Source organism: Nyctibius grandis, chromosome 5, assembly GCF_013368605.1.
Source record: "Nyctibius grandis isolate bNycGra1 chromosome 5, bNycGra1.pri, whole genome shotgun sequence".
In the NCBI taxonomy this organism is placed as follows: Eukaryota; Metazoa; Chordata; class Aves; order Nyctibiiformes; family Nyctibiidae; genus Nyctibius; species Nyctibius grandis.
The window spans coordinates 90,242,727-90,266,968 of NC_090662.1; the positions used below are offsets into that span (position 1 = coordinate 90,242,727).

The 24,242-nt window shown below is 47.3% G+C and overlaps 1 protein-coding gene across 3 annotated transcripts; it reads right to left on the reverse strand.

Annotated features, from left to right (window-relative positions):
* Positions 1–1,196: 1,196 nt before the first annotated feature.
* Positions 1,197–23,764, reverse strand: PEX5 (peroxisomal biogenesis factor 5). Of its 3 annotated transcripts, XM_068401143.1 has the most exons (16): positions 23,664–23,764; positions 22,885–23,088; positions 22,364–22,399; positions 22,073–22,205; positions 21,221–21,355; positions 19,996–20,101; positions 17,906–17,996; positions 17,454–17,570; positions 16,976–17,068; positions 16,708–16,827; positions 16,034–16,177; positions 13,785–13,855; positions 13,402–13,617; positions 13,096–13,261; positions 12,755–12,912; positions 11,268–12,387 (listed from the first exon to the last, which is right to left on the reverse strand). In XM_068401143.1, exons 2-16 carry the CDS (start codon positions 23,032–23,034, stop codon positions 12,186–12,188), a joined length of 1,938 nt encoding a protein of 645 aa, XP_068257244.1. In that variant the 5' UTR covers positions 23,035–23,088; positions 23,664–23,764; the 3' UTR covers positions 11,268–12,185. The 3 variants fall into 3 exon arrangements, with proteins under 3 accessions (XP_068257247.1, XP_068257244.1, XP_068257246.1); XM_068401146.1 differs by lacking the exons at positions 11,268–12,387; positions 23,664–23,764 and adding an exon at positions 1,197–1,298 and having other exon boundaries at positions 22,885–23,486; XM_068401145.1 differs by lacking the exons at positions 17,454–17,570; positions 23,664–23,764 and having other exon boundaries at positions 22,885–23,485.
* Positions 23,765–24,242: the final 478 nt, after the last annotated feature.

The window sequence follows — 24,242 nt, forward strand, 5'->3', positions numbered from 1 at the left end:
TCGGCATGATCACCAAGACTTTAAGTCTGGTTGAGTCAAGCCTGAACCCAATGTTACTGACAAGTGAGAATGGAAGGAGATAAAACCTTTCAGGAGACATCCATGAAAAATGTTCACAAGTGACTGTGTGAACCGTTCTCTGAATACATAGAAATATCTCATCATGAAAGGGCAATATTTATCTATATTAAACCAGAAACAAGAGGTAAAATAGACCCATTGTTGCTTTCAATATCTTCTTTAATGGCTACAACATAAAATGGAATACAAAAAATGGCAGAGGCCATGGTAAAGCAAGAGCGTTGTAAAACAAATTACAAAGTAAGTGATGCTGGTTATATATTCACATTTTGTTTATGTATCTAGCAACAGAAGCAACATGTAATGCTTTTACATTACATAGTACAGGATATTGGAATGCCAACTGCAGGTGCAATAGGTTACATATTCCTGGCACGTCTCTTATCTTTGAGTCTCTTTCATTTGATCAAATACAATAGTTCTTGCATTCATGGGGAGTATGAGCAGGGAGAACAGGGCAAGACAGAACCAAGAAATACAGATCTACAGTGCAGCATGAAAGAGAGCTCTCCCATTCAGTGTCTCTGTGACACGGGAGAAAAAAAGCAATACAAGCATAGACAGAGATCTAGGTCTCAAATTTCTTGCTGGGGCTGCATCTTCCCTCAGCATTGCAGGATTTGCAGTCTAACAGCCACAGCTGTTGGCAGGGCGAAGGGGACGCAGAAAGGAAAGCTTGTCATTGAAATTGATTGAATTGTAATTTGGAAGCTCTTCATGTTCTCGCGCAATGTAACGAAAACCACTTCCATCACTGTTTTCACACAACAGCCAGGCACCTCTCTGGACTTTGTGAGAAGATATGGTGTCATTGTCAGGCCCCCTACCCAGATCGGTTGCTTCTGTTACCACCCTGCTCTTCCCTTGATATTGAGCATGCTCATAGAGAGTGATCTGGGGATTGTGCAGATTTTCAGTGATCACTAGCAGAGAAGTGATCTTATCATTCATCTGTTCACCAACAAAGCTATATTCTCCCTCCTCAAATACCAGTAACTGGCCCGTATAGTGGAGGTGCTCATAAGCCACCCAAGGCCGGCCAATTACTTTCACTGAGGAGACACAGTCATTCCAACCTACATCTTTTAGGTTGCCAATGTCATTGGTGAATTCTCTGGAGGAACCCTGGAAGTTGGCATGCTCATAAATGATTATTTTTCCCATCTCAGTAGGACTTCTGTAGTTTGGATTTCTTGCTGTAGGAGCTGGATGACAGCCTGCAGAAAAGGAAAACAGAAAATAAGCAATGCTTGTAAGAAGCCTTTTTGCATCAGACACAAAATACTGGAGGGGGGGGAAGTAAAAAAGGATAAGTAAAACATTTTTAGCAGAGGATAAATATAGCAGCAGTTGGAAAAGAGTGAGGGCATGACATAGAAATGTGAATTTGGAAGAAAAAACTAAAATTAAATATGTACACCAAAATTGTCCAGTTTTATTTAGTTGTGTATGTTGGTTTATGTACATATGTGTGAGGGACATCTGAGCATTTAGTTTAACATCTTATTGGTATATCCTAAATAATACTGAAATAAAATAGATAACTGATGATAAATCTTTCAGTTGATAATTGACACTGCATTTGAGAATTATTTCAGAAATTGGCATTCATTGTTTGGACTAGATTTCATGATCCTCATAACATTACAAGTAAAGAAGTAGTGAGACATTCAATTAATTTCTAAATGAAAGTGCATTTCGTTCTGTAAACAGGGAAAAAATCTATTCTGTTAAGGCCAGAATTGAACTTTTAGACTCACTAAAATACCTTATTACTTTTTTGTATGAAATTCTATTGAAATCAAGAGATTCCTGTTCTTGAGATAAGCCGAGAAGCAATCAAGTTCAAAGCATCAGTTCTTTGAGTCAGACTAAATTTCAGGCTGTGTATGTCTTTTTGTAGCACTGTAACAAATACTCATATTTAATTCCACATGAAGTCATCTGGAATCAGATGAAGAATCACAATATTTATTAGTAACAGCTGCAGGAACAGAAACAAGTGGCTAATTAAGATAACACCGCCCTTTCTAAATCACATAACAGTCATCCAAGCAAAGTTTTAGATTTCAGGGCAAATGTATCTGAGGGAAAGAAACAGTTACTCTAGTTGATTCTGGGAAGGGATGGGAGAAGATCAGATCTGCCCAAGTAAGATTAAAAGTCAGACTAAAATTGCAAGACCTGAGCAACATAATCAACATTTAAAAAAAAAATCTCACTTAAATCTCACTTTTTAAAAGAAAATTTCACTATGTGATTAAAAACATTTAAGCATTTTTCCACAGTTATAATTGGATTTATGGAAGCTGTGACTATCCAAACTTTCATTTATTGATTGATTGAGCGCTAGTATAATGACCTTCTGCCTGTGGAAAAACTCATAGTAATAATAAGCCAGTTAATTTTGCTGACACAACATAAAGATCCTATGCCCAAGATTAATTTGTAAAATATTCTCACTTTCACTCCTTGGAATTTTCTAGCAGTGGCTCTCTCCACCCTCTCCCTTTGTAAGGTACGTTTATCCTGCAGCTGTCTTCTCGTCACCTGAAAGATGCGTTAAGTTTCTGCAAATACAGACATCAGATCCTCACACACATGTTGCAGCTCTCACCCAACACTCAAACCTCTTTTCTCTTCAGCGTCACTTCACAGTAGCTGCCCAAAAATCTATTGAAAGTTTTCATCTAAAAAGTGCGCATCTCACCTTGATATCAGTGTCTTGGACGGGGAGAGCTGACAGCACTTCCTCCAGCCCGGTGCTGCTGTTTGTGAGAGGCGGCTCACTTGCCTACATTTATAGCTTCCACAGAAGGCTTGTGAAACACCCCATTCAACAGAACTCAGAAGTGGCCGATATTACCCTCAGGGATCAAAAATCATTAACTATTTTATTTTGGTTTTGATCTTCCTGCAACCAGCCACCTCATTGCTCTGGTTCAAAATTCCGTTGAAGAGCGAGCATCTTAGATAAACCTTAGAGCTTTGATTCTTGTTTGTCTTTATTCTCCAGAAGCCAGCTGAATCACAGTAACAAAAACACATCAAAGTATTTTGTGACACATGAATCACAGAATCACAGAATCAATCAGGTTGGAAGAGACCTCTGGGATCATCGAGACCAACCATTGCCCTGACACCACCATGTCAACTAGACCATGGCACTAAGTGCCATGTCCAGTCTTTTCTTAAACACATCCAGAGATGGTGACTCCACCACCTCCCTGGGCAACCCATTCCAATGTCTAATGACCCTTTCTGTGAAGAAATGCTTCCTAATGTCCAACCTGAACCTCCCCTGGCGAAGCTTGAGGCTGTGTCCTCTTGTCCTATCACTAGTTGCCTGGGAGAAGAGGCCAACTCCCACTTCACTACAACCTCCCTTCAGGCAGTTGTAGACTGACATGTGGAAATTTTTTGCTTCCTGCAGTTTACGTGCTTGCTTACCTGGGAAGCACATCTAATACACATTAGTTTTCCAAAGGGATTCTATGTGAGATATCCAGGTGACAGAGGTGGCATTTAAGCATCTTTTTTTTAAATTCACTTTCCCCCTTCTCACCTACGTACCCACTTGAGCAGCCACAGGGATGCAGAGCTGGTAGAGCAGGGGAAGGAGGCTCTAGCAGAGCTGCAGTGGCAATATTTTTGCTTATTTTCATATTGCAGGTTTACTCTGTAATATATTTTCAGACATGTTAATTGGCTAGCATGCAGGCAAGCTGTGCTACAGTGGGAGGAGACAATGGGATCCTCACTAGTTCAAGAGCAATCCAGATCCTGCAAATACCCATGGCAGTAAAAAGAAGAGACTTCCTTTAAAGGCTTGTTTTGCCTTGGTGTCCTGGTTCCACTGGGATTTGATTTCAGTTTGTGGCCAGCCATGGTGATCAAGGCCCTTAGCAGTTAAATCCGGGGCAGCTGACCCAGGCTGGCCCACAGGTGTATTCTGTATCATTGACATCAAGTTCACTATAAGAGAGGGTTTGCTGGGAAGAGGGGGGAGTTCTTCCTGCTCTCCTTGTCTCTCTTCCCTTCTCCCTCTTCCTCATTGTGATTCCTGGAGCAACCTGCCAGTGCTCTGTGGATAAGTACACTTTTGTCTGTTTTGTGTTGTCATCTCTATTGATTTCTTTATTTCATTAAATCTGGTTAACTTCAACTTACAAGTCTCCCTTCTTTTCCCAATTCCCTTCCTCATTCAGGGAAGGGACATTGGGTGATAGAAAAATGTTTATTGCCTAGCCCCGGGTGTGGGCTAAATGTGGACACTTAGCCAGCTCTGAATTTTGAAATCAAGCAACAGTCTGATGAATGATAATAACTGTAAAAAAAAATGAATGAGCTGCACTGCCAGTGAAAGCAAATGAGCAACTGTTTAGCTTCACAGAAAGATTTAGGTGGGAAGGGACCTCTAGAGGTCTTGAGTCCAGCCCTCCCTCCTCATAGCTGGCCTGAATCTAAACCTACATGAGGCTGCCCAGCAGCTTGCCCAGGTGATTTCTGAACATCTCCAAGGCTGGAAATTGCCCAGCCTCTCTGGGTGCTGAACCACCCTCAGAGGAAAGTGGCCCCTCCCTTACCACCCAGATGTGAGAAACCTCACAACAAGGACTCAGAGGAGATTTAGTGGTTATTGGAGCAAGCAAATAAAATACCCACAAGCTCAGTAGGAGTAGATCTCAAATATATATTGGATATGGGCAGGCTGGCCAGGCACTTCTTCTGAGAGAAACCAAGGAGGCAGGGACTACGAGCCAGTTTTTTCATACACCAGAACTCCTGAGAAAGAAAATACACAGTTGTGCTTACTGCTCCAGAGCAGATGCATCCATTGCCTGCTCTAGGCTGTCCTTAAACGTAATGACCTCAAGGGGCAACATTTGACAAGCAGGGCTTCTTTCAAGGTCACTGTTGTAACGTGCCCCACTGGAGGATGCGTCAGGGACCCCTGCTCTGCCAGGTAGGATGTTACTGGAGAAGATGGGGAGTTGGGAAGGGACAGAGATCACCCCTGCCAAAACAGGCAGCCTGTACACTCGCTCCAGCCCAGTCCTCTTGCTGCACCTTTTTCACTGGTGCTTGTCTGAGCCCATGGCGTGCCACATCACAGAACTAAGCTAGCACAAAAATAGATGGGTTTTTTTTCACATGGTTTATTCTCTTGCTGCTCTGCAGAGGCTGAAAGCAGAGCAAATGAAATGTGCATCCTGGGCTTTGGGGGAGAGAAGCAGGACCTCACTTTCTAGCAGCAGCTAGATGTGAAATCAGCTTTGCTCTGCTGCCAAATCACCCCTTTATGGCATGGGTTTGTGTGTTGCAGTAAGCTCACCATACAGTTCAGTGCTGCTGGAAAGGGGAAGGCCCCATTCCATTCCTGAACCATAGTGTCCACCATATGGTAAGACAAGGCAGAACGAACAAACCAAAGGGAGGAATGTTTAGAAGAAGAGGGATTAAAGCAGCCTAGAATAGGATGGATTTATGCTGCCATTGAACGACGTTTATTCTTCTTAGCTTGGTAGTATATTTTACTCATGAAATGATTTAGGTGTGTTTCTGAAAAAAAAAATTATATATATAAAATGACATAATTCAGCACAAAGTAAACCTTCCCATCCAATCCTGCTCCGGCAGGGGGATTGGACTAGATGATCTTTCGAGGTCCCTTCCAATCCCTAACATTCTGTGATTCTGTGTGATTCTGTGATCTTTCTCAGCACCTGCAGACTCAGAAAAGCCCTTTGGACAAACGTCCACAAACGCAACACAAAGAGCAAGGCAGAGTGTGTCTCAGCTGCGTTACAGAGTGATACAGGTTACAGTGAACTCTGAAGTCCCCCACATCCTCTCTGCAGAGCACCAAAGCTGGCAGTGGGGCTTTTCATGGCATCGAGGAAAATTGAAAGGTGATATGCGATGGGATGTGCTGACGCAAAAGCTTGGCAAAGGATCTCTGTATAAACACTCCCAAGCTCACAGAAGGAAATGAGCTTCTGGTTCTAATGACCATCTTTCCTAGTGTAACTGGAGTTGAAAACTAAATGGATTTCAGTGGCACTCATCTCATTTACATGGTGCTTTACGCTCAAGGAAGTAACCCACTGAACAAAGCAGAATACCGCAGGGTGGGGCTAGGAGTTTGAGATTGGAAATATTTATGGCTTGGGGTTTTTTTCTCGGTGTTTTTTTTTTTTCTTACAGGAAATTATTTTTCCCAAACTTCCCCCCCACCCCTCTCCTACAGAAACAGCAGAATCTCAAAATCTGGAAAAGAAACTGTGAGACGAAAGTGAAAAGAAAAAGAAGAAAACTCAAAGAGGAAAAGGACAAACACCTCTTCCTCTATTGCCCTCAGCAGATAAAAAGCAGAAGAATGAGCAAGATGAATTATGAACATGCAGTCTTTGAAAATGTGCACAACTTGAAAAGCACTTGCAAAAAACCACTTGAACAAATGAAGACTTATTCTGATTTGGAGCAAAAATTACTAAAAGATTTTTCTCAAAACTGGCTTTTTTTTTTTTTTTTGACAAGGCTTAATAGTGGGCTTATTTTTTTGTTCTCCCATAGAATCATTTCCAAATACATAAAAACTCTTTTTATTTACTTTTATTTCCGCTATGGTTGGCTTCATCATCATTGCACTGCCAGAGTCTATTTGCCTCTAGATTGCAGGGTGATAAAACAATTTCACTTAAAGCTGTGGATGTCACATATGCACCCACTTCACAGTGCCAGAAAAGGTAAAATGGTAGAAAAATCAAATTAACAACAAACTCCTTCCCCCTCCAGATCCTCTCGTGTTCCCACCCTTCTCCACCACAGTGGATACCTTAGTTTGTATCTCAATAATTACATATCTCTTTTTATTCCTTACTTTAAAATAATGGGGTTAAAAAAAAAACATATCACACATGAACGGCAACTCCCCAGTTCCCTATTGCTATTTTGTCTGGTAGTTGTGGACTCCAGGCAGCAGGACACTGGTTTCTTTGTTTTGGAGGGTTTTGGGGGTTTTTTTTGGGGGGGGGGGGCGTGGTTTTTTGGTTTTTACTCTCTTGGCAGTTGTTAGAGCTAGTCAAGCAATTCTTCATCACAAAGAAGGAGTCTCTTTCTCACTTTTGGCTCTAAGACTTCTGTTTCTCAAAGAAAACAGCCCCCATAAATGCAACATAGGAACACGCAACTGAACCACAGAACCCCAAGCTGTGAACAGCCCACCCACCAATAAATGCATTCACTGCCAAACCCTTAAGGGAAAAAAGATGCCTCCTTTTTTGCCTAGCATGTATCTCACACAAAATCCCTTTTTTTCTTTTCTCTCTTTCTTTGCCACTGTGTTTACTGCACTCCCCCATTGCCAGTGCTCAGTAAAGTGGGCCGAACAACATTGCTTTTTCAGCAAAGACTAAAAGAGGGACGATAGCACCCCATTGGGTGAGTGCTGCATATCCACTCACAGCACTGGGAGTGAGCTCCACAACAGATGTGCTGGCAAGAGAGGCACAGCAAACACAGACTGACAAAAGCCTTGTACGTCCCACTTGACAAGACACAGAAGCCAGAAAGGAAAGGGAAGAGCTTTTCTATTATTTCCTTCCCAAAGTCTCCCCTTCACAGATGATAAAGGAAAAGGCAACAAACTCTGAGTAATTTCTTTAGTTCAAAATGTCAGAAACGCCACTAGGTTGCTTTCTGTCCCCACGTTTAATAAATGTGCAAATGGGTTTCCATGGCATGGTTGCTAAGCTGGACTCCACAAACACAAAGGCTCAGACTAATTAGATGCTTAGTACCAGGGCACCAAAAAAAAAAACAACCCAAAAAAACCCCACAAACATCACAGACCCTCAAAAGGTCCTAGCTTCACAGCACCACATTTGGCTGGGAAAGCCTCTCCAGCTCACACAAGTCACACCTTTAGAAAAATGCATCCAGCATTTTGTTCCTCTCGTGTTTTATTAGCAGGTTATGCTCCTAAGCCCTTTAGTGACCTGGTCCAAGCAAGAGTGGGACAGACACTGACCTGCCTTCCACTCAACACTAGGTGTCACTTCTGCTTAAGAAATGCAACAGAGAAATTGAAGAGTTTCGAGAAAACATACCCATTCGGCATCAGATTTTCAGGGGATCTCTGTACCTACAAGTCTTCCTAAAGTCATGGACAGTTACAGAGTTTTAAGGTTCCACACGTCTCAAATCTGGCAATGCTTTGCCATACTAAGCATAATAGTGACTGGCAAAAGGTGTCTCCTCTTATCTTTTGTGGGAGCAAGGAAACACATGCCTACGTGAACAAGGGACTACCATGTGGAGAAGCTGTCAGAGTCTGCTCTGACAGTGGTCTGCCTTGCTGGCCTGTCTCTGTTGCTGCTTTGCTGCTGCAGGTGGGAGAGCTGCTGTGCCACTTTCAGTCCTTCCTCAGGAACAGACTTGCCTGCCAAAAGATTTCTGAGCATCAGGGGCTGACTCAGAGGAGAAAGAGGCATGGTGTTTGTGGTCAGGGCCTTGAGGCAGGCTAGGGCATGAAGGAAATACTGGCAATAATGCAGTAAAAGTAGAAAAGATAGAGAAGCGTGGGGTACAGAGGTAGGGAAAGGGCTCCCCCTGGAGAGATGTGGACTGTACTAGAACCATATTTGCTGTCTTACAGTACCAGAAGTAGGAGACTACAAAGGAAGAGGTAGAAGACTTAAAACAAAAGAAAATACTTTAGATATCTAAACACAGTTCTGTGCATCCACAAGACATGTAGAGACCAAAAGCACCACCCGGTTTAAAAATCAACAAGGCAGAGAATAAATGCACTGAAGGCTATTAAACAAACATACTGATGCAACTTCTGGGTCAGGCAGTCTTTAAAGCAGCAGATTCCTAGCGAATATGAGAGTATCCACTATACGCTTGCCCTTGCACTTTTTCTATGAACACCCACTTCAGGTCACCACCCCTAGAGCCTTCTTCCTCTGGAGAAGGATTGGTCTGAGCCCCTTCCAGACTGGAAAGGGTTCAGCACACACAGGCAAAAGAGGTAGGAGCCTGGGATCCAAAACAGGAGATCAGGGCGTTGTAACTCAAGAAAACCCAGGATCACAATAAGGCTCAGCAGCTCAAGATGAAAAAACTGCACTGGTAAAGCAGAATACACCATGGCAGCACACACACCTTCTTGACAAGTATGGAAGCTAATGAGGAGCACTATGGCTAGAGGTATAAGGATCTCAAAGCACAAGTTTTCATTTGCTGGTACCTCCCAGCTGGGTGTTGAGTAAGGCCAACACCAAGAGACAAGAGATTCTAAGCCTTCTTGGGGACTTAAGCAGCAAATAAATAAAACACTGAAGGAAGAAATACAGCAGAAACATAGCAAGAAGTGTGGGTGGGAGAACATGTACTGAACCACCCCCTTTGACCACATGTCCAGTGCCCTATGAAAGATCTAGTTTGTGTCCTGTGATGCCTGCTGTGATCCCTCACATCCTTTTAGTGGTGATAGGCCCTGCCACTGTTCTGTACGTTGGGGAAAGTACAAAAGGAGAAAGTACAGAAAGTACAAAAACTGCAAAGCACAATCATTTATAAGGCCCTCAGCCACCTGATCTAGCATTCAGGTCAGGCCTGTTGTGAGCAGGGGGTTGGATTAGTGACCTCCAAACATCCCTCACTGCCTTGCCTTTCTGGGAATGCTCAGTACCTGCTGCCCACCCCTGCTGTACAACAGGGCTTGGCAACAGAAGGTGTGGATGTGGCTGGAAACGCAAACTAGGATCAAAATACTTACAGAGCCCCAGTGCAAGCCTGGTTCGGAGGTGGCCAGACACAGGGCTGCAGGGGGCAGGCAAAAGGTGTCAACCAGAACCAGAATGCAGATATGATCAGCCAGCTGCTGTTCTCTGAACCAACACTCCATTTCCAAAGAGATCTCTTAACAGGACAAGGTAAGACATGGTCTGGACAGAGACAGCTCAATCTTCATTCAGCCCTGGGAGACTAAATAGGGACTAGTGTCTAGGTGAAGATCTGGACTCAGCAAATGTTAGCACAGATGCTGTGAGATGATTTAAGGTGGGAGGGAGGGAAGAAAGTGAGAACAATTTACAGGGAAAGAGAACAAATGGTGACAGCCCGCTCTAGCTGCAGGGACAGGAGGGGATATGTGATAGGGAAGGACACCAAGCACAAAGTCAAGAGATTAAGCCAAATTGCCAAGGAAATTGAGACAACTAGGAAGCCAAGGAGAGGAGAAGCATTAATGCCACTTGAGGATGAGAAACAAGGAAGGCCAAGCAGTGATAATGGGAGCGTGAACAGAGAGGAATGTGGTACAAAGAGGCAAATGAAATAGGTGGTGAGAGGGACAGCAGAGAACTGGGGAAGGGAGAACACCTGGACAGCAGGTGAGGAACAGCACAGGCACTACTGTTTTCTTTTGCTAAGCAGAGAAGAATCTGACAGAAGGATTGAGATCGGTAAAAAACAAAAGGCTCATCTCTGACCAGGAGCAGTGTGTGTGAGCAGGACACAGAAGCAGCGTTTCCCTTCCTTTTAGACAGCACAAGCAGCGATTGTTTTGCATGCATTACAGCAACTTCAGAACAGCACGTGTAGGTTTCAGTGCCACGGCGCTGGATGGGGGACACAGGGGAAGCTAGAGGTCAGAAAATACACAGCAAGAACTGTTCTCTGCACACACTTTCTGCTCCTGATTGTTACAGTAGCAAGAGAAAAACAAGCCTGTGAGGTGAAGGTATGAAGAAAAAGGTGTGTGGTGGAAGAAGGGTAAGTGCTCCCTGCCCAAGGCCCTGGACTTGACTACTGCAGCAGTCAGGTTCCTCAAAGAGGGAATAAAATGTAACACAACTTCCCCCATTGCAGATGGCAAGAAAATTAAAAAAAAAAGTGCTTCACTGACCCCTAAACCTAAGCAAGGAAAAAAAAGAGAGAGCTTTTGGCACAAGGAAGCTCTTCTGCTGGCTCACAGAACTGAAGCCTGAGGCTACAGCAAAATTATGTCCTTTAACCTTCATTTGCATATGAGCTCAATAAAACAAAACCTGGGCCAAGAGGGGAGACAGAAACTGAGACAGACTCTGATCTATCTTTTGAAAAACTGTGCTTATACCCCCCGAGATCTATACCACCCACTGCATGCAGCTCCAACAGAGGCACAGAGAAAGATGTCATTTTAGCAATTTTAATTCTCCTCCCTTTATTATACAAAATACTTTACAATTAAAAAACATTTTCCCCAATAGAATCATATACAGATATTTATAATTAACAAGATTCAGTTACACAAAGATGAGGAACTTATGCACAAAGGAAAACAACAACAGATGATCAAGTGAAAATTAAGACTTGACCCTTTCCCCACCATATTCTGGGAGGGGAGGTTACCTTTTAGACTTTTATTCCTATCACATTCCACCAAGTCTGAACTCTGGGATCTTCTCTTACCCTGACAGACTAAGGACCTCCACCTGTGTCCCTAGCGTAAGTACAATACTCTGCTCTTAAAAGGTTCATGAAGAGACACTGAGAAACTAGCATCTGGCTATACCATGAAGTTACCAGTACCCAGAAAACGGGACTGCTGCCCCCAGTTTTCCCTAGCAACCCACATATACACACATGCAAGCACATACATGGGGGAAGCATGCTCAAAACCCAGATTGTTTCACCCTTTCACCAAATGGCAATACCACCCCACCAAAGCAACCTGCACTCAAGATGCATCCAGCAGGTAGTCTCTGCAGAATGGCTATCGCAAGGTCTCATAGCCAAGCTGAGCATTACTGCAAATGCAGTCTGGCAACAGGGCTGGATGTTGCTGTCTTCCCCACTTTGATCATCTGCCTACCAGCAGAGTGTCAGTCAGTCACGGAGGTGACAACGTGAACTGCTCAGAGATGCCCAGGCCACAACAGACAGGTATGGGAAGCTGCAGGCTTCAGCGGGAGGTCCTTGAAAAAACAGTTGCCAGTGATCTGCCCTACCAGAGCAAAGAGATGTGTGAACCCTAGTGAACATTTTCTCTCTAAGGAAGGTCACTGCTGGGCTGGGCCAACCCTGCACTCGCAGGGGTGCCCATCCCAGAGTCACTGCTGAAGGCCAAATGCCTGAAGCAGTGTGGGAAGATCACGGGCATCAGCTGCCCCATACAGGTCACTCTGCCCCAGCATGGAGAGGGCCATGCGGAGGGTGCTCCAGATGTTGTCAGACATAGCGCCTTGCTGCCCCCGTGGACCTCGGCTCTTCTGCTGCATGTGCAAAGCCTCTAAGAAGTGCTCCACAGCCTCACTGTCAACATGAGAACATACACATGCTTACTGGAGAAGGTGGTACATCTCATACTCCCTCCCCCATTTGCTTCTAAAGTACTTCCCTTTCAAAACAACTTCCTCCTCTTCACCAGACCCTGCCCTGCTCCAGAACCATCACATATCCCCCTTTTCCCTCTTAACAGAAACTGAAGTCCAGATGGCCCCTACTCCAACTGCACCGGCATGACACTTTGTTCTCAGGGCAGAGTCCACACACTCGCTCTGCTCTCCTGTGCCAAAGGAAGGCTGCAGGCAGTGTGGCACTGCCCTAGTAACCTATCGCAGTCTCGTTCCCAGAAACACATGCTCACGGGTCATAGCAGATCTGCCCATCCTATGCTTACCGGTGGGCACCTAAGTTGATGCAGCTGATGCCCAAGTTGTAGCGAGAGCGGATGTATCCTGGCTGGAGCTCCAGTGCCCGACGATACGCAGCCACAGCTTCCTCACTCCGATTCCCGTTGGCCAGGGTGGCACCGAGCTTGTTCCATAGAAGATGGTCCTGGAGGAGGGGGCAGAGGTAAACTGGATCTTTTTAAGTTCCAAGTCAACTGTCCCTCCCCCGTGTGTCTGTCCTTATTCCTCCGCTCCAAAAATGTACCTCTCATACAAGCAGCACCTCCACCCAAACCTTCACCCATAAACCCCCAGGTACCTCCAGCATCCACAGTCTGCCCTTTCTTACATTGGGGCGCACACTGAGTGCGGCACTGAAGCAATCCACAGCCTTCTCATACTCGCCACTAAGGTTGAAAAGGACACCCAGGCCACACTGAACATCAGGATCCACAGCTGAGGGGTTGCTGCGCACAGCTGCTAAGAACAGCTCTTTCACCTCCATGAACAGTGAGCTGGAAAAGCACAGAACAAGGATATTGATGTCGTGTGAAGAGAGCTAGCCTTGGGTTGCTCCCTCTGCTCCTGCCTGGACCAGTCTCAACCCTCCAAGAAGCCATTCAGCTGAAGGCTGCAATTTGTAACCCTAACTCACTCAGACAGCAGGGAACCCAGGACACGCTTGGAAGGCCCCAGGTCTGTCCCTGAGACACTCTCCTCTGGTTCCTTCTCCAGCAGGTGGGCATAGTCGGGTTTATGGTGTAGCCAGTCCCGCAGGGTCTCACACGCCTGCTTCTGCAAGGACTCATTGGTGAAGCTGACCGCTAAAGCCATAAGTGCCGTGAGGTTCCCAGGCTGCAGTTCCAAGCACCTGCAGGTCAAAGAAAGAAGTGAATACGGTATTAAATCAGTCTGGGAGACACCCACATACAGCAGGTAACACAATCAAGACAGAGCACACCATGCTAGCCATATGGTCCTTGTGGCACTATGCACTAGACAAGGAGCCATGTTCAGAAGCTCTTCTGCAACACTCACTGTCTGAGGGCACTGATTGCCAAAAGCTCCTGTTCATTCTCTGCTTGGGTGGTTCCCAGGTATTGCCAGGCCTGGAGAAGATAAAGATACACAAAGTCAGACTTCTTCACATCCAGAGAAAAAGATCAGCTGATAAACCACAGACATAGAGATTAAATCCACCGTATCATCCCACACATTTTTAGAGTGAGACCAAATATATGCAAGTATACATATTAGCCACAGATACAAGTTTCTCTCAAAAGATATATAGATTTTATGGCACATAGATCCTCAAGGCCAATAAAACTGGCATTGTCGTAGTGAAAAGTAGTAGTGAATGTCTACCTGGAGATCTACCATAAAGCAACTCTTGGCAGTTTTGCACTTCTAAGTCACACAATCTCCACTTCTAACTTCTAACTGTGGTCAAACTGCAGAGGAAGGAGGGAAAAGCACATCTCTCTATTTCCTAAGAACAAAATGGCATAGCAGCAGCGCTAATAATGAGGAGACCTCCAAGGCAGGCAGCTGTATATACCTGTGCAGTGGTCCACTAGCAAATGATAATCTTGTGGAGTTGACCACCAGACTTGAAAGTAGAAGCACTGTTATTTTACTGAATCTTCAATCATCGTGACACCAGTACCTGAAAACCACTTCCATCTCCAGGCTGCTGTCATAGGGAATATTTAATTAAGGCACAAAATCCGAAGTACCTGTTCATTTTATGTTGATAACCATACCCCTTGCTCAAAAATAGGCTAGATAGTTGGCAGGATTGTCAGCATGAAGTACCCACTTTTTGAACGTAAGTCACAAAATGCAGAATCCACTGTCTCAAGGAAGGAAATTGTTTCATTAGCAAAGACCCAGACATGCTGCACAAGCCACCACAAGCAAGAGGCAATCTGTTGTCTCAAATCTCTAATGCCTCACCATATAGCTAGCTGCCACTCAAGAAGAGCTGGCCAGCGAGAACTGCATAGTGTTCTGCAGGCAGAAGAGTTGAGGTTCAAGGTGTAGCTGTGATTTGGACCAAAGCAACCGTGACATTTCCTTCAGAGCAATTGATCAAGTCTCTTTGATCACTGTACCATTTGTGAAGTCTTGACTTCTCCCGTACTTTCTGCAGAGTCACAGTAGAAGAAATCAGGATGTTTTCAATACAGCTAGACAGAACTGGCCCAAGATTTCTTCCCCTAACATTTCAACTACCCCTCCATTATGCTCAGCCTGCAGACCCCACTGCCTATGAGAAGAGAGTGCCGATTCTAAAGGAATATTAGCAAAACCTTTTGACCACTTTAAAGCTGAAGTAGATCTCCAAAATCTCTGCTTACTTTTCACCTGCTCCCAGTACCCTAGAAAGTCAGATGTCTATATTCCCAGAAGCCAAGAACATCTGTTCCAAGATGTCACTCTCATCTAAGCCTCAGGATTAACAAATTAGGTATTTCCAGTCATATACAATTAGCAGGGCTCGAATCAGACACAGTGAGAATTCAGCATCCCTGCATCCTTGAGGCAGGCACTCCAGAAACAGACAACATGGGTGTATTTGCATTCTTCCTCTTCCTCCTGAGGATATCCATGTCCTCTACCTCTGAAGAAAGGCAGACAAACTATTCCATTTCTCAATCCATCCCACAGAAGCTGAAGTGCTTTATGGAAAATAAGTATTCACTGAATTTGGAGCTGGAAACTTGTCTTCAGTATAAAAATAATTCTCTGGTCCACAACTTCAAATGAAGACTGTGAAGACACAGAAGTCATCTCCCTCAACCCTTTTGGGTTACATCTTCTCCTGGCATCTAGATGGAAGACCGACCCAGGGCCTCTAGTCTAAACGAGCTGCTCAGAATTAGTCTTTAATACAGATATTGAAAGCAGTTATCGTCTGCCATAAGCATCTCCAAACTTGCAATGCCAATGAACACTTCCACAGAAGCAACTTAAGAGATGAGAACTCCTTGTCTTGGCTTCATGCAGAGTCTCACGTGCTCCAAAGATTTTACACAGCTCTCAGCCAGAGCCTTCACGCTTTTTGTAACTGACCTTAGCCATAAACCTCCTTGCCCACAACCCTCCTGGGGATTCACATACATCAGCTACATACCCAGAGCCATGGAAAAATGAGATGCTTTCATACACCCAGCGCACCTCCTAACACTGAAGTAAGTTTTCCACACACCCCCTGCCACCTCACAAGGGGAGGATCCAAGTAGCAGGACACCTGGCCAAGGCCCGTTATCTCTGCTCTCACTCACCTCCATGTGATCTGGTTTCTGTTGCACTGCAGCCTCAAAGAGCAAGACAGCATTGGGGAGGTCACCTTCCTCCAAGCGCTTCCGCCCCTCTTCAAATGCATCCGGGTGATCTCTCATGGGATTATCTTCCTCAAACTGGTAACCCTAGCAGGGAAGACAGACAGGGCTAATGCTACGAGACAGGCTCAGGGGGAAAAGCACTCTCTACAGTACAGCACAGTCTAGTCTTGCTGCATCAGAAACACTCAAACTGCAGACCAACCAGCACCTCGTCCTATCAGGAAACAACGGCTCTTCTTCCTGCCTGCTCTGTGCTGAAAAATTCCCCCAAACCCCACCTGGGATGAGTTGCAACAGAGACTAAACATCTGGTGTGGGTCCTATCAGCTTGGAGGCGGGAGGGCAACACTTGCACTCATTGCAAAGAATCCCAGCATTAACTGGTATTTGGTGTTGGACAAGAATTAAGACAGTATTTGCAGACAAGCACAAGTCTTTGTTTAACCCCTAGCTGATCTGGGACGAGGGTGCAAGTGACAGCAAAAGATCAGCGCAAGAAGGAATCTTAGCAGCATATGGGGTCTGTGAAGCTCACCTGCAAGGCAGACATACTACTAGTTTCCTCAAGGCAGTCCATCACAGTGCTAGGGCTGAGGGACCCTGTGCTCTATTACCTTGTCATATGATGAGGAGCTGAGGTCTTCATAATCAGAGAGCCAAGGGTGAGCCTCTGCATCTCTCCTGGCCATCTCCTCCCATTCTGCCTGGAGTTTGTCCCAGAAGTCCACATCTGACTGAAGGGAGAACAGAAGGTGACTAGAGACACCCCAGAGAACATGCTCTTAAATGTCTCTAGCCCTCCTCACAGCATGCAAAGGAGAGAAGTAACCATACCATGGGCTCTCAGATGGTACCCCAGCCCTCCTCCTCCGTCAGCTTTACCTCCACAGCAGTCTTTGCCTGCTCAAATTCCGTATCAAGAGTTGACATGCTCCCAGATCGCGCAAATTGATCCACCCAGGCATCGGATGCCCCCTGGGAGTTTGGAAACAGAAACACACCTTTCTTTGTAGAATTTGGCAACCACAGGGCACATCCCAAAACAGCAGGAGGGTCTGTGATGACCCCTCCTCCCCATCAGCAAGAACTGACGGCCTATAGAGTGAAGATGAGTTCTTTTGGATATCCCCTTCCTCCCAGGTGCTATGGGAGATGAGAAAACTCACACTGCCCAAATACCTTCCCAGCTTCTGGCTAGACTCTGCTAAGAAGAACCCAACAGCCCCTCCCTCGCCTCCCCCAGCCTAGTCATTAGTAGAGCATTGCTGAGAGTTGGACTTGCCATTCTCCCTCACTCCCAGACTGTGCACTGTGGCAAAAAGCTTTCTTCCTTCAGAGTACATAGGGCTGGGGCTCCTACCTGCTGCTGTATAAACTCAGCTGCCCATTGCTCTGCCTGATCTTGGTCTCTGTGGGTCACCTGATTAGCTTCGATCGATACCCTCCCATCTCCGATCTGGCGGACAAACTTTAGGAACTGTGGCAGAGAAATGAAACAAGGGTGGAGCTGGGCAGATGCTTTGCCAACAAGCCCTCTGACCATACCCAGCTCCTTCACTAAGAGGACTTCTCTCTGCAAAGTGAGCACAAAAGGCCCAAAAAGGTGGGGAGAAGAGGACTTCACCAGAGTCATGTGGTAGAGATGGATAATGTCTAGAGTGGATTGTAGGGTTCAACTTCTAGGAATCAGGGAAGAAACGGAAACATGGGACAGCAGGAGGTTTTATTCCTTTTCTGTCTTCCCCCTTTTCAATTCCCCACACCCCTTATTCACACTAGATATCTGTCAGCCCCAGTCAGGGAATTTCTTACCTCAGAATTCTGGAGTTTTGGATCATCCACTTTAGAGAGGAAATCACTAACAGTTTTCTTAAGATCATCCTCAGGTTGATATTCCTCATACCTGTGTTCAGGGGAAGTAAAAGGGAAAGAGACACTCTGATACCAGGCAACAGTGAACACTTTCACTAACAATGGTCTACACAATGGGCCAGACAACAGTATTGAGGGATACAACCCTTCCTCAAAGACTCTGGGGTTCTCCTAAGTGATTCAGCATCTTTATCCACCTGTAAAACTTCCAAATGTGCAAACCGCATGAAGTTCAACGAGGCCAAGTGCAAGGTCCTGCATGTGGGTCGGGGCAATCCCAAGCACAAATACAGGCTGGGTGGAGAATGGATTGAGAGCAGCCCTGAGGAGAAGAACTTGGGGGTGATGGTTGACGAGAAGCTCAACATGAGCCGGCCATGTGCACTTGCAGCCCAGAAGGCCAACCATATCCTGGGCTGCATCAAAAGCAGCGTGGCCAGTAGGTCGAGAGAGGTGATTCTGCCCCTCTACTCCGCTCTCATGAGACCCCACCTGGAGTACTGCGTCCAGCTCTGGGGCCCCCAACATAAGAAGGACATGGAGCTGTTGAGGCAAGTCCAGAGGAGGCCACGAAGATGATCAGAGGGCTGGAGCACCTCTCCTATGAAGACAGGCTGAGAGGGTTAGGCTTGTTCAGCCTGGAGAAGGCTCCAGGGAGACCTTATAGGAGCCTTCCAGTACCTGAAGGGGGCCTACAGGAAAGCTGGAGAGGGACTTTTTACAAGGGCATGTAGTGACAGGATGAGGGGTAATGGTTTTAAACTCAAAGAGGGGAGATTTAGATCAGATATTAGGAAGAAATTCTTTACTGTGAGGGTGGTGAGACACTGGAACAGGTTGCCCAGAGAAGCTGTGGATGCCCCCTCCCTGGCAGGGTTGAAAGCCAGGTTGGATGGGGCTTTGAGCAACCTGGTCTAGTGGAAGGTGTCCCTGCCTGTGGCAGGGGGGTTGGAACTAGATGATCTTTAAGGTCCCTTCCAACCCAAACCATTCTATGATTCTATGAAAATTACTACTAGGTTAACTGTTCAAGTGACTGACACAAACAGTAGCAGAATTAAACAATTAACAGTGACAGCACAGTTCTGCAGAACAATCTGGATTCCTTGGCAAGCTCACATGCTATCAGACATTGCAGGTTTTAGCACTACCAAAAACAAGGTCATGTATCTAGGAACATAGAAAGTAGGTCGTCCTCAGGGAAGAGGAACAGCGTCTTGGAAAAGTATCAACTCTGCAGAGGACTGAGGGCTCATAGCAAGCACACAACTCAACATGTTGTCTGGTTTACAGCAGGATAGAACCAGTTCCAGGTGTTATCACTACTTCAGTCTTGGTGAGGTCTTTGGAACTGGTGGCAATAACTCAGGAACGTCCATATTTGCAGAAAAGTATCAGAAAAGGCAAGAGCCAGGAGGAAGGAGAATCCAAATATGTAAAATCTCTTTTATGGAAAGATCTAAGCAGCCCAAATTGCTTGCTTGTGTTTTGCTTCTTTAATTGAAAAACTTTACTGTAGTCAACAGGTACCTATATAGAGAAGATCTGTAGCAGCAGACTGTTCTTTAATCTACCACACAAAACCAAATGAAAATAACGTCTGGAAGGCTGAATCTAAAAATACGCAGAGGAAAGGCGGGATGTGCTTTGTCAGATAGGGAGAATAAAGTCATGAACGTTTACAACTAGTAGAGTCTAGTACTTGAGATCTCTAAATCTAAAAAAGCATCTCTTGTGGAAAAAAGTTCTGCTTGATGAGGAGTTCCTGAACTCACTCCTGAAATCACTTTAAGCAGCTTTGCATTAGGCATGAGATTAAGTTAGCCTACACAATCACAATATCTTCCTGGAACTAGAAAATAGAAAAGCTATGATCTCTTAAAAACTTCAGTCTCCAAAGGCCTGAGAACACCAAATTTAGGTTAAATGACTCAAAAACACTCAGGCTATAGCAGATTTCTATCACCTCTCCAAACTTTACCCACCCAAGTGCCTAGCAGCAATAACTAGCCTTGAGAAGACAGACTCACCATTTATCTGCCAAAGACTGGTCTTCTGATTCCCCAAGCCACAGTTTCTCCTCTGACTGCTCTAGGTATTCTTCTGCCCACTTGGCAGGAGACACAGACAGCGGATCTGCACAGGACATAGGGAGGAATGGGGAGAAGAGTAAGACAGGCAGACCATCACTCAGGTTAACTTCAGGTTTTGCTCTCTCCCCTTTACACGCAGCTCGCTAACATACAGAGACTCTTCAATGAAAGATTATTTACACTTGTTTCTTCCACCTTTGTTTATTCCGATCTAAAAATCAAGCCTTAGGTTCCGACTGTGTATAAATACAGATGCCACTGTGGTGCCAGTATCCTTACGATTTTCTGCTTTAATTTCACAATTTATTTGTCTGCTCCACGTGGGATACTATGCAGGTCAAGAAATTAGCAATGCATTACAAGTCTCTGTCAAAAGCAGAGCCTACAAAGCACTAGGTTTTCATGAGAACTTTCTCAAAGACCTCTGTAAATGCTCATTTATATTCCCAGGAGTACAAAGAGTGAAGGTCAAAGAATGGGACTACTTGGCTCTCTACAGTGGCCCCTCCTGGAGAAGAGAATAGCATCTATTTAAATCTTACTCATGATTTCCAGGTTAGGTCATGGATGGCAACAGGACTCTATTCCAGCCCCAGCTCTATACACAATGCAGGATGGGTTTTCAGACAAACTACTGGCTTGCCTGAAACGGAAAGCTTAACCTTTGGGCCAGAAATATTCACTTCGCACACTTCCAACGTGCAACACCCTTCTACCTCCATGAAACTGACAAAAAGTATTTGGCCAAAGCACACTAAATAATATTTACCTTCATACCGAAGGCAAGTTTAGCCTTAAGAGGGGAAATCAGAGAATATGTAAGCAAGAAGCAGTACCAGAACGTCTCCAGAATTTGCATCAGTTGAATCATATTAATTTTTATAAAAGCAGTTTGAATAGCCTGCTTCTCCTGAGTTCTCCAAGTAACCTAAGCTAAAAAAACAAGACTCTTACACGTGAATAAAAGCTTCCACACCATATTGTGACCAATTTGGCTAAGCCATCACAAAGCAGCTTTTTTTCCCCCTGTTAAAGCTGCTACAGTAAACACTGACTGCTGGCCCCAAAGCATTACTCCAATTTCACATTCAGTAACTCTCCACTGTACACAGGCACGTGACTGGGCAACATCTTGACAATAATTCCAAAAGGGACCCTTCACCTGTCACTTCAGCAATGAACTCCTGTGACCAGTCAGCCTCATTGTAATCTGAAGAGACATCACCAGTACTATCTGCTGCAGCCAAGAATTCCTGGGTCCAGTTTTCAGACAGTGCCAGGGCTGCCACACCTGGAGCTACAAGAAGAAAAAAACAGAAGTGAGAACTGGAGGACTCAAAGGCATCATTTAAGTGTTCCAGGCTAGCCCTCATCATCTCCGATCTTTCCCTTTCTCTTTGTTAGAATAAAATCACAGAAAGCTTCCACTTGGAAGGAATCTCTGGAGGTTGCTAGTGTTCTCACAGCAGGTTAACACTAAAGCTAGAGATTAGGCTATTCAGCACATTTATCAGGTAACTTCTGAACTTGCCCAAGGTTGGCGATGCCCCAGCCTCCCTAGGCACCTGTTCCAGCACTGAACTACCCTCCAAGGGAAGAAATGTTTCCTTACACCGAGTCAGCTCCCCCTTCCGCAAGTTGTCTCCATTGCCCCTTGTCCTTTTGCTGTGTATCGCTGCGAAGATCCTGACTGTGGCTGCTGAAGACAGCAACTACACACTCCACCCCCCACCCTCTCTGCCCCTTAGACTCCTCTTCCCCAGGCCAAACAAACCCAGTTTCCTCAGCCTTTCCTCTAACACCATGTATTCCAGCCCCGGAACAACTTATTGATCTCCACTGGACTTGTTCTAGCACGTCAATGTACTGGGAAGCCCAAATCTGGAAACAATACTCCAGATACAATCCCACAAGTGCTGAATAGATGAGAATCACCCTGCTAGGAGTGGTAGCACCTAGATCTTGGTAACACCAAAATCTTTTCCAGCTCTCCACCTACTCTAGCTCCCCTCACCTCGCTGAGGGGCCTGTCGAAAGCTTGACTGTTCAATTTCTTGCATCTCAGCCAACAGGTCATCCATCTTAAAGGTCTGGGGCGCACGGGACAGTAAAGGGGCATTCTGCTCTTGCAGGAACTCTCCAACCAGCTGCCAAAGACAGAGGTGGATTACAAACATAGCATAGAAGACAAATAGGCAGAGCCATGGAGCATGAAAGAAATGGACTTGTCAGAATCAGGTAAGGGGAAAACAGCAAATGGTGTTGATGAGAAAAACAGTAAGGGGATGCATCAATCTGTTCTTACCTCATCTTCGGTGGCGACTCCCAGTGGTTTGGATACCTACAGGGAACAGCAGGTGGTCATCCCAAAGGCTTTGACCCCATACCTCTCTCCACACACACCTCATGATCCGATTACTTTACACCTTCCTCTTCCTTGATACCAGGCTGTCAGCATTTTCTTGCATTAGCTGCCTGCTTATGTTGAAGCTAAAGGAGCAGGAATACCCTTGAGTGACACTGTCCAACCCCCCTCACACCACTTTCTGGGTCAGGGCCTGTGACAGTAAGGCATACAGCTCGCTACAGCCACCATAAACACAGCTTCCACAAACAAGCCCTTGCCCCACCAGGCTGCTGGACAAGTCGGGTGACCCTATGGCCTCTTTCCCCAGAAAAAAAAAAGCAACACTGCACCTATCTGCACCAACAGTCCCCCGTACTGCTCACCCCACACCCGCCTCCAGCCAGCACACCCCTGTCCCGTGCTGACTGACCCGGTCGCGGGCAGGCCCCACATCCAGCCCCAGCTCGGCAAGCACTCACGGCTGCAGCTCCGGGAGCCCCAGGGGGCCAGGCCAGCGGGCCCTGCAGTCCTTCCTGCCGCAAGGCTTTGTCCTGGGTGAAGTGGCCGGCCAGCTTCATGAGGGGGTTGGAGCCCCCGCACTCCGGTTCCACCAGTTCCCTCATGGCCATGGCGCCAGGCAGGGAGGGAAGGAGGGTCGGCGCCGAACCCCACCGGGCCTGCACCTGCCCCGGGGCGGCACACACACCGGGTGAACGCCAGGCGGAGCGACGGGCCGCCGGGGGCGCTCAGCGCCTGGCCCCGGGTCCCGTCCCGGCCACCACCCGCCAGCCCCGCCTCCCCTGCGGGCTGCGGGGGGGGCCGGCCGCCCCCTCCGCCTGACGGGGCGGGGAGGCCCCGAGCTTGGGCCAGAGCCCGCACGGGAGGCGGCCGGGCTCAGAGACACGCTGCCACGGCGTCAGCTCCCCCGCCGGCTCCCAGCGCGGCAGAGCGCAGCCCGGGCGGGCACAGCTGCCGCGGCCAGGAGGAGCCTCTGCCCCCCCGCCCCGACCGCCCCGGGGAGCGGGACCCCTCCGGCTCCCTCCGCCCTGCCCCAGCCCCCGCCCGGGGCAGGACACCCGCTCGCCAGGACGGCCAGGCCGCGGCCTCCCCCACGAGCCCCGCGCCCCCGCCCGCCCCTCCCGCCAGCCCCCCCTCGGGCGGCGGGACCCCCGCCCCGCCCCCGCACTCCCCGCCCCGGGCGGGCGGGGGGAACGGGAGGGGACGGCGCGGCGGGGGCTCCCCTCGCCCGGCACCGTACCTGGAACTGCCGGGGCTCGCCGGGCTCACGGGGCGGGGGGCGGGGCCAGCGCTTAAAGGGCCACGCACCGCGGGGGCGCCGCACCAGAGCGCCTTAAAGAGCCACAGTCCCACGGGCTGCTCGCGCCCGGACGACGACCCCGGCCCCGGCCCCGGCCCCGGCCCCGGCCCCGGCCCCGGCCGCCCGGGTCCCTCCCGCCGCCCGGCCTCCCTGCAGCAGCCGACATGCCGATGCTGCTGGAGCTGCGCCCGGGCGGCTTCAGCGCTCCAGGCGCAGCCATGGGGGGCGGTGCTGGCGCTTCTCCGTGTCGCCGCCGGGCGCCGTCCCCCCGGTCGCTGCACGGCCGCCGGCTTCGCCCCGCCCTTCTCCCGCAGCTCCTGGGCCGGTTGCTGAGGCCGGCGCTCCCGCGCGGGCACAGCACCGGTGGCCGGGGGGGTGGCTATGCCGGCACGGGCTTTGCCGGTCCCTGCTGCCCGCCGCTGGGGCGCAGCGGTGTGTATGTGGCACAAACCTACATATGATGTTGTACCATTAAAGCTACGTCACGGGGTCAATAAACACGTTGCACTGATTTAGAGC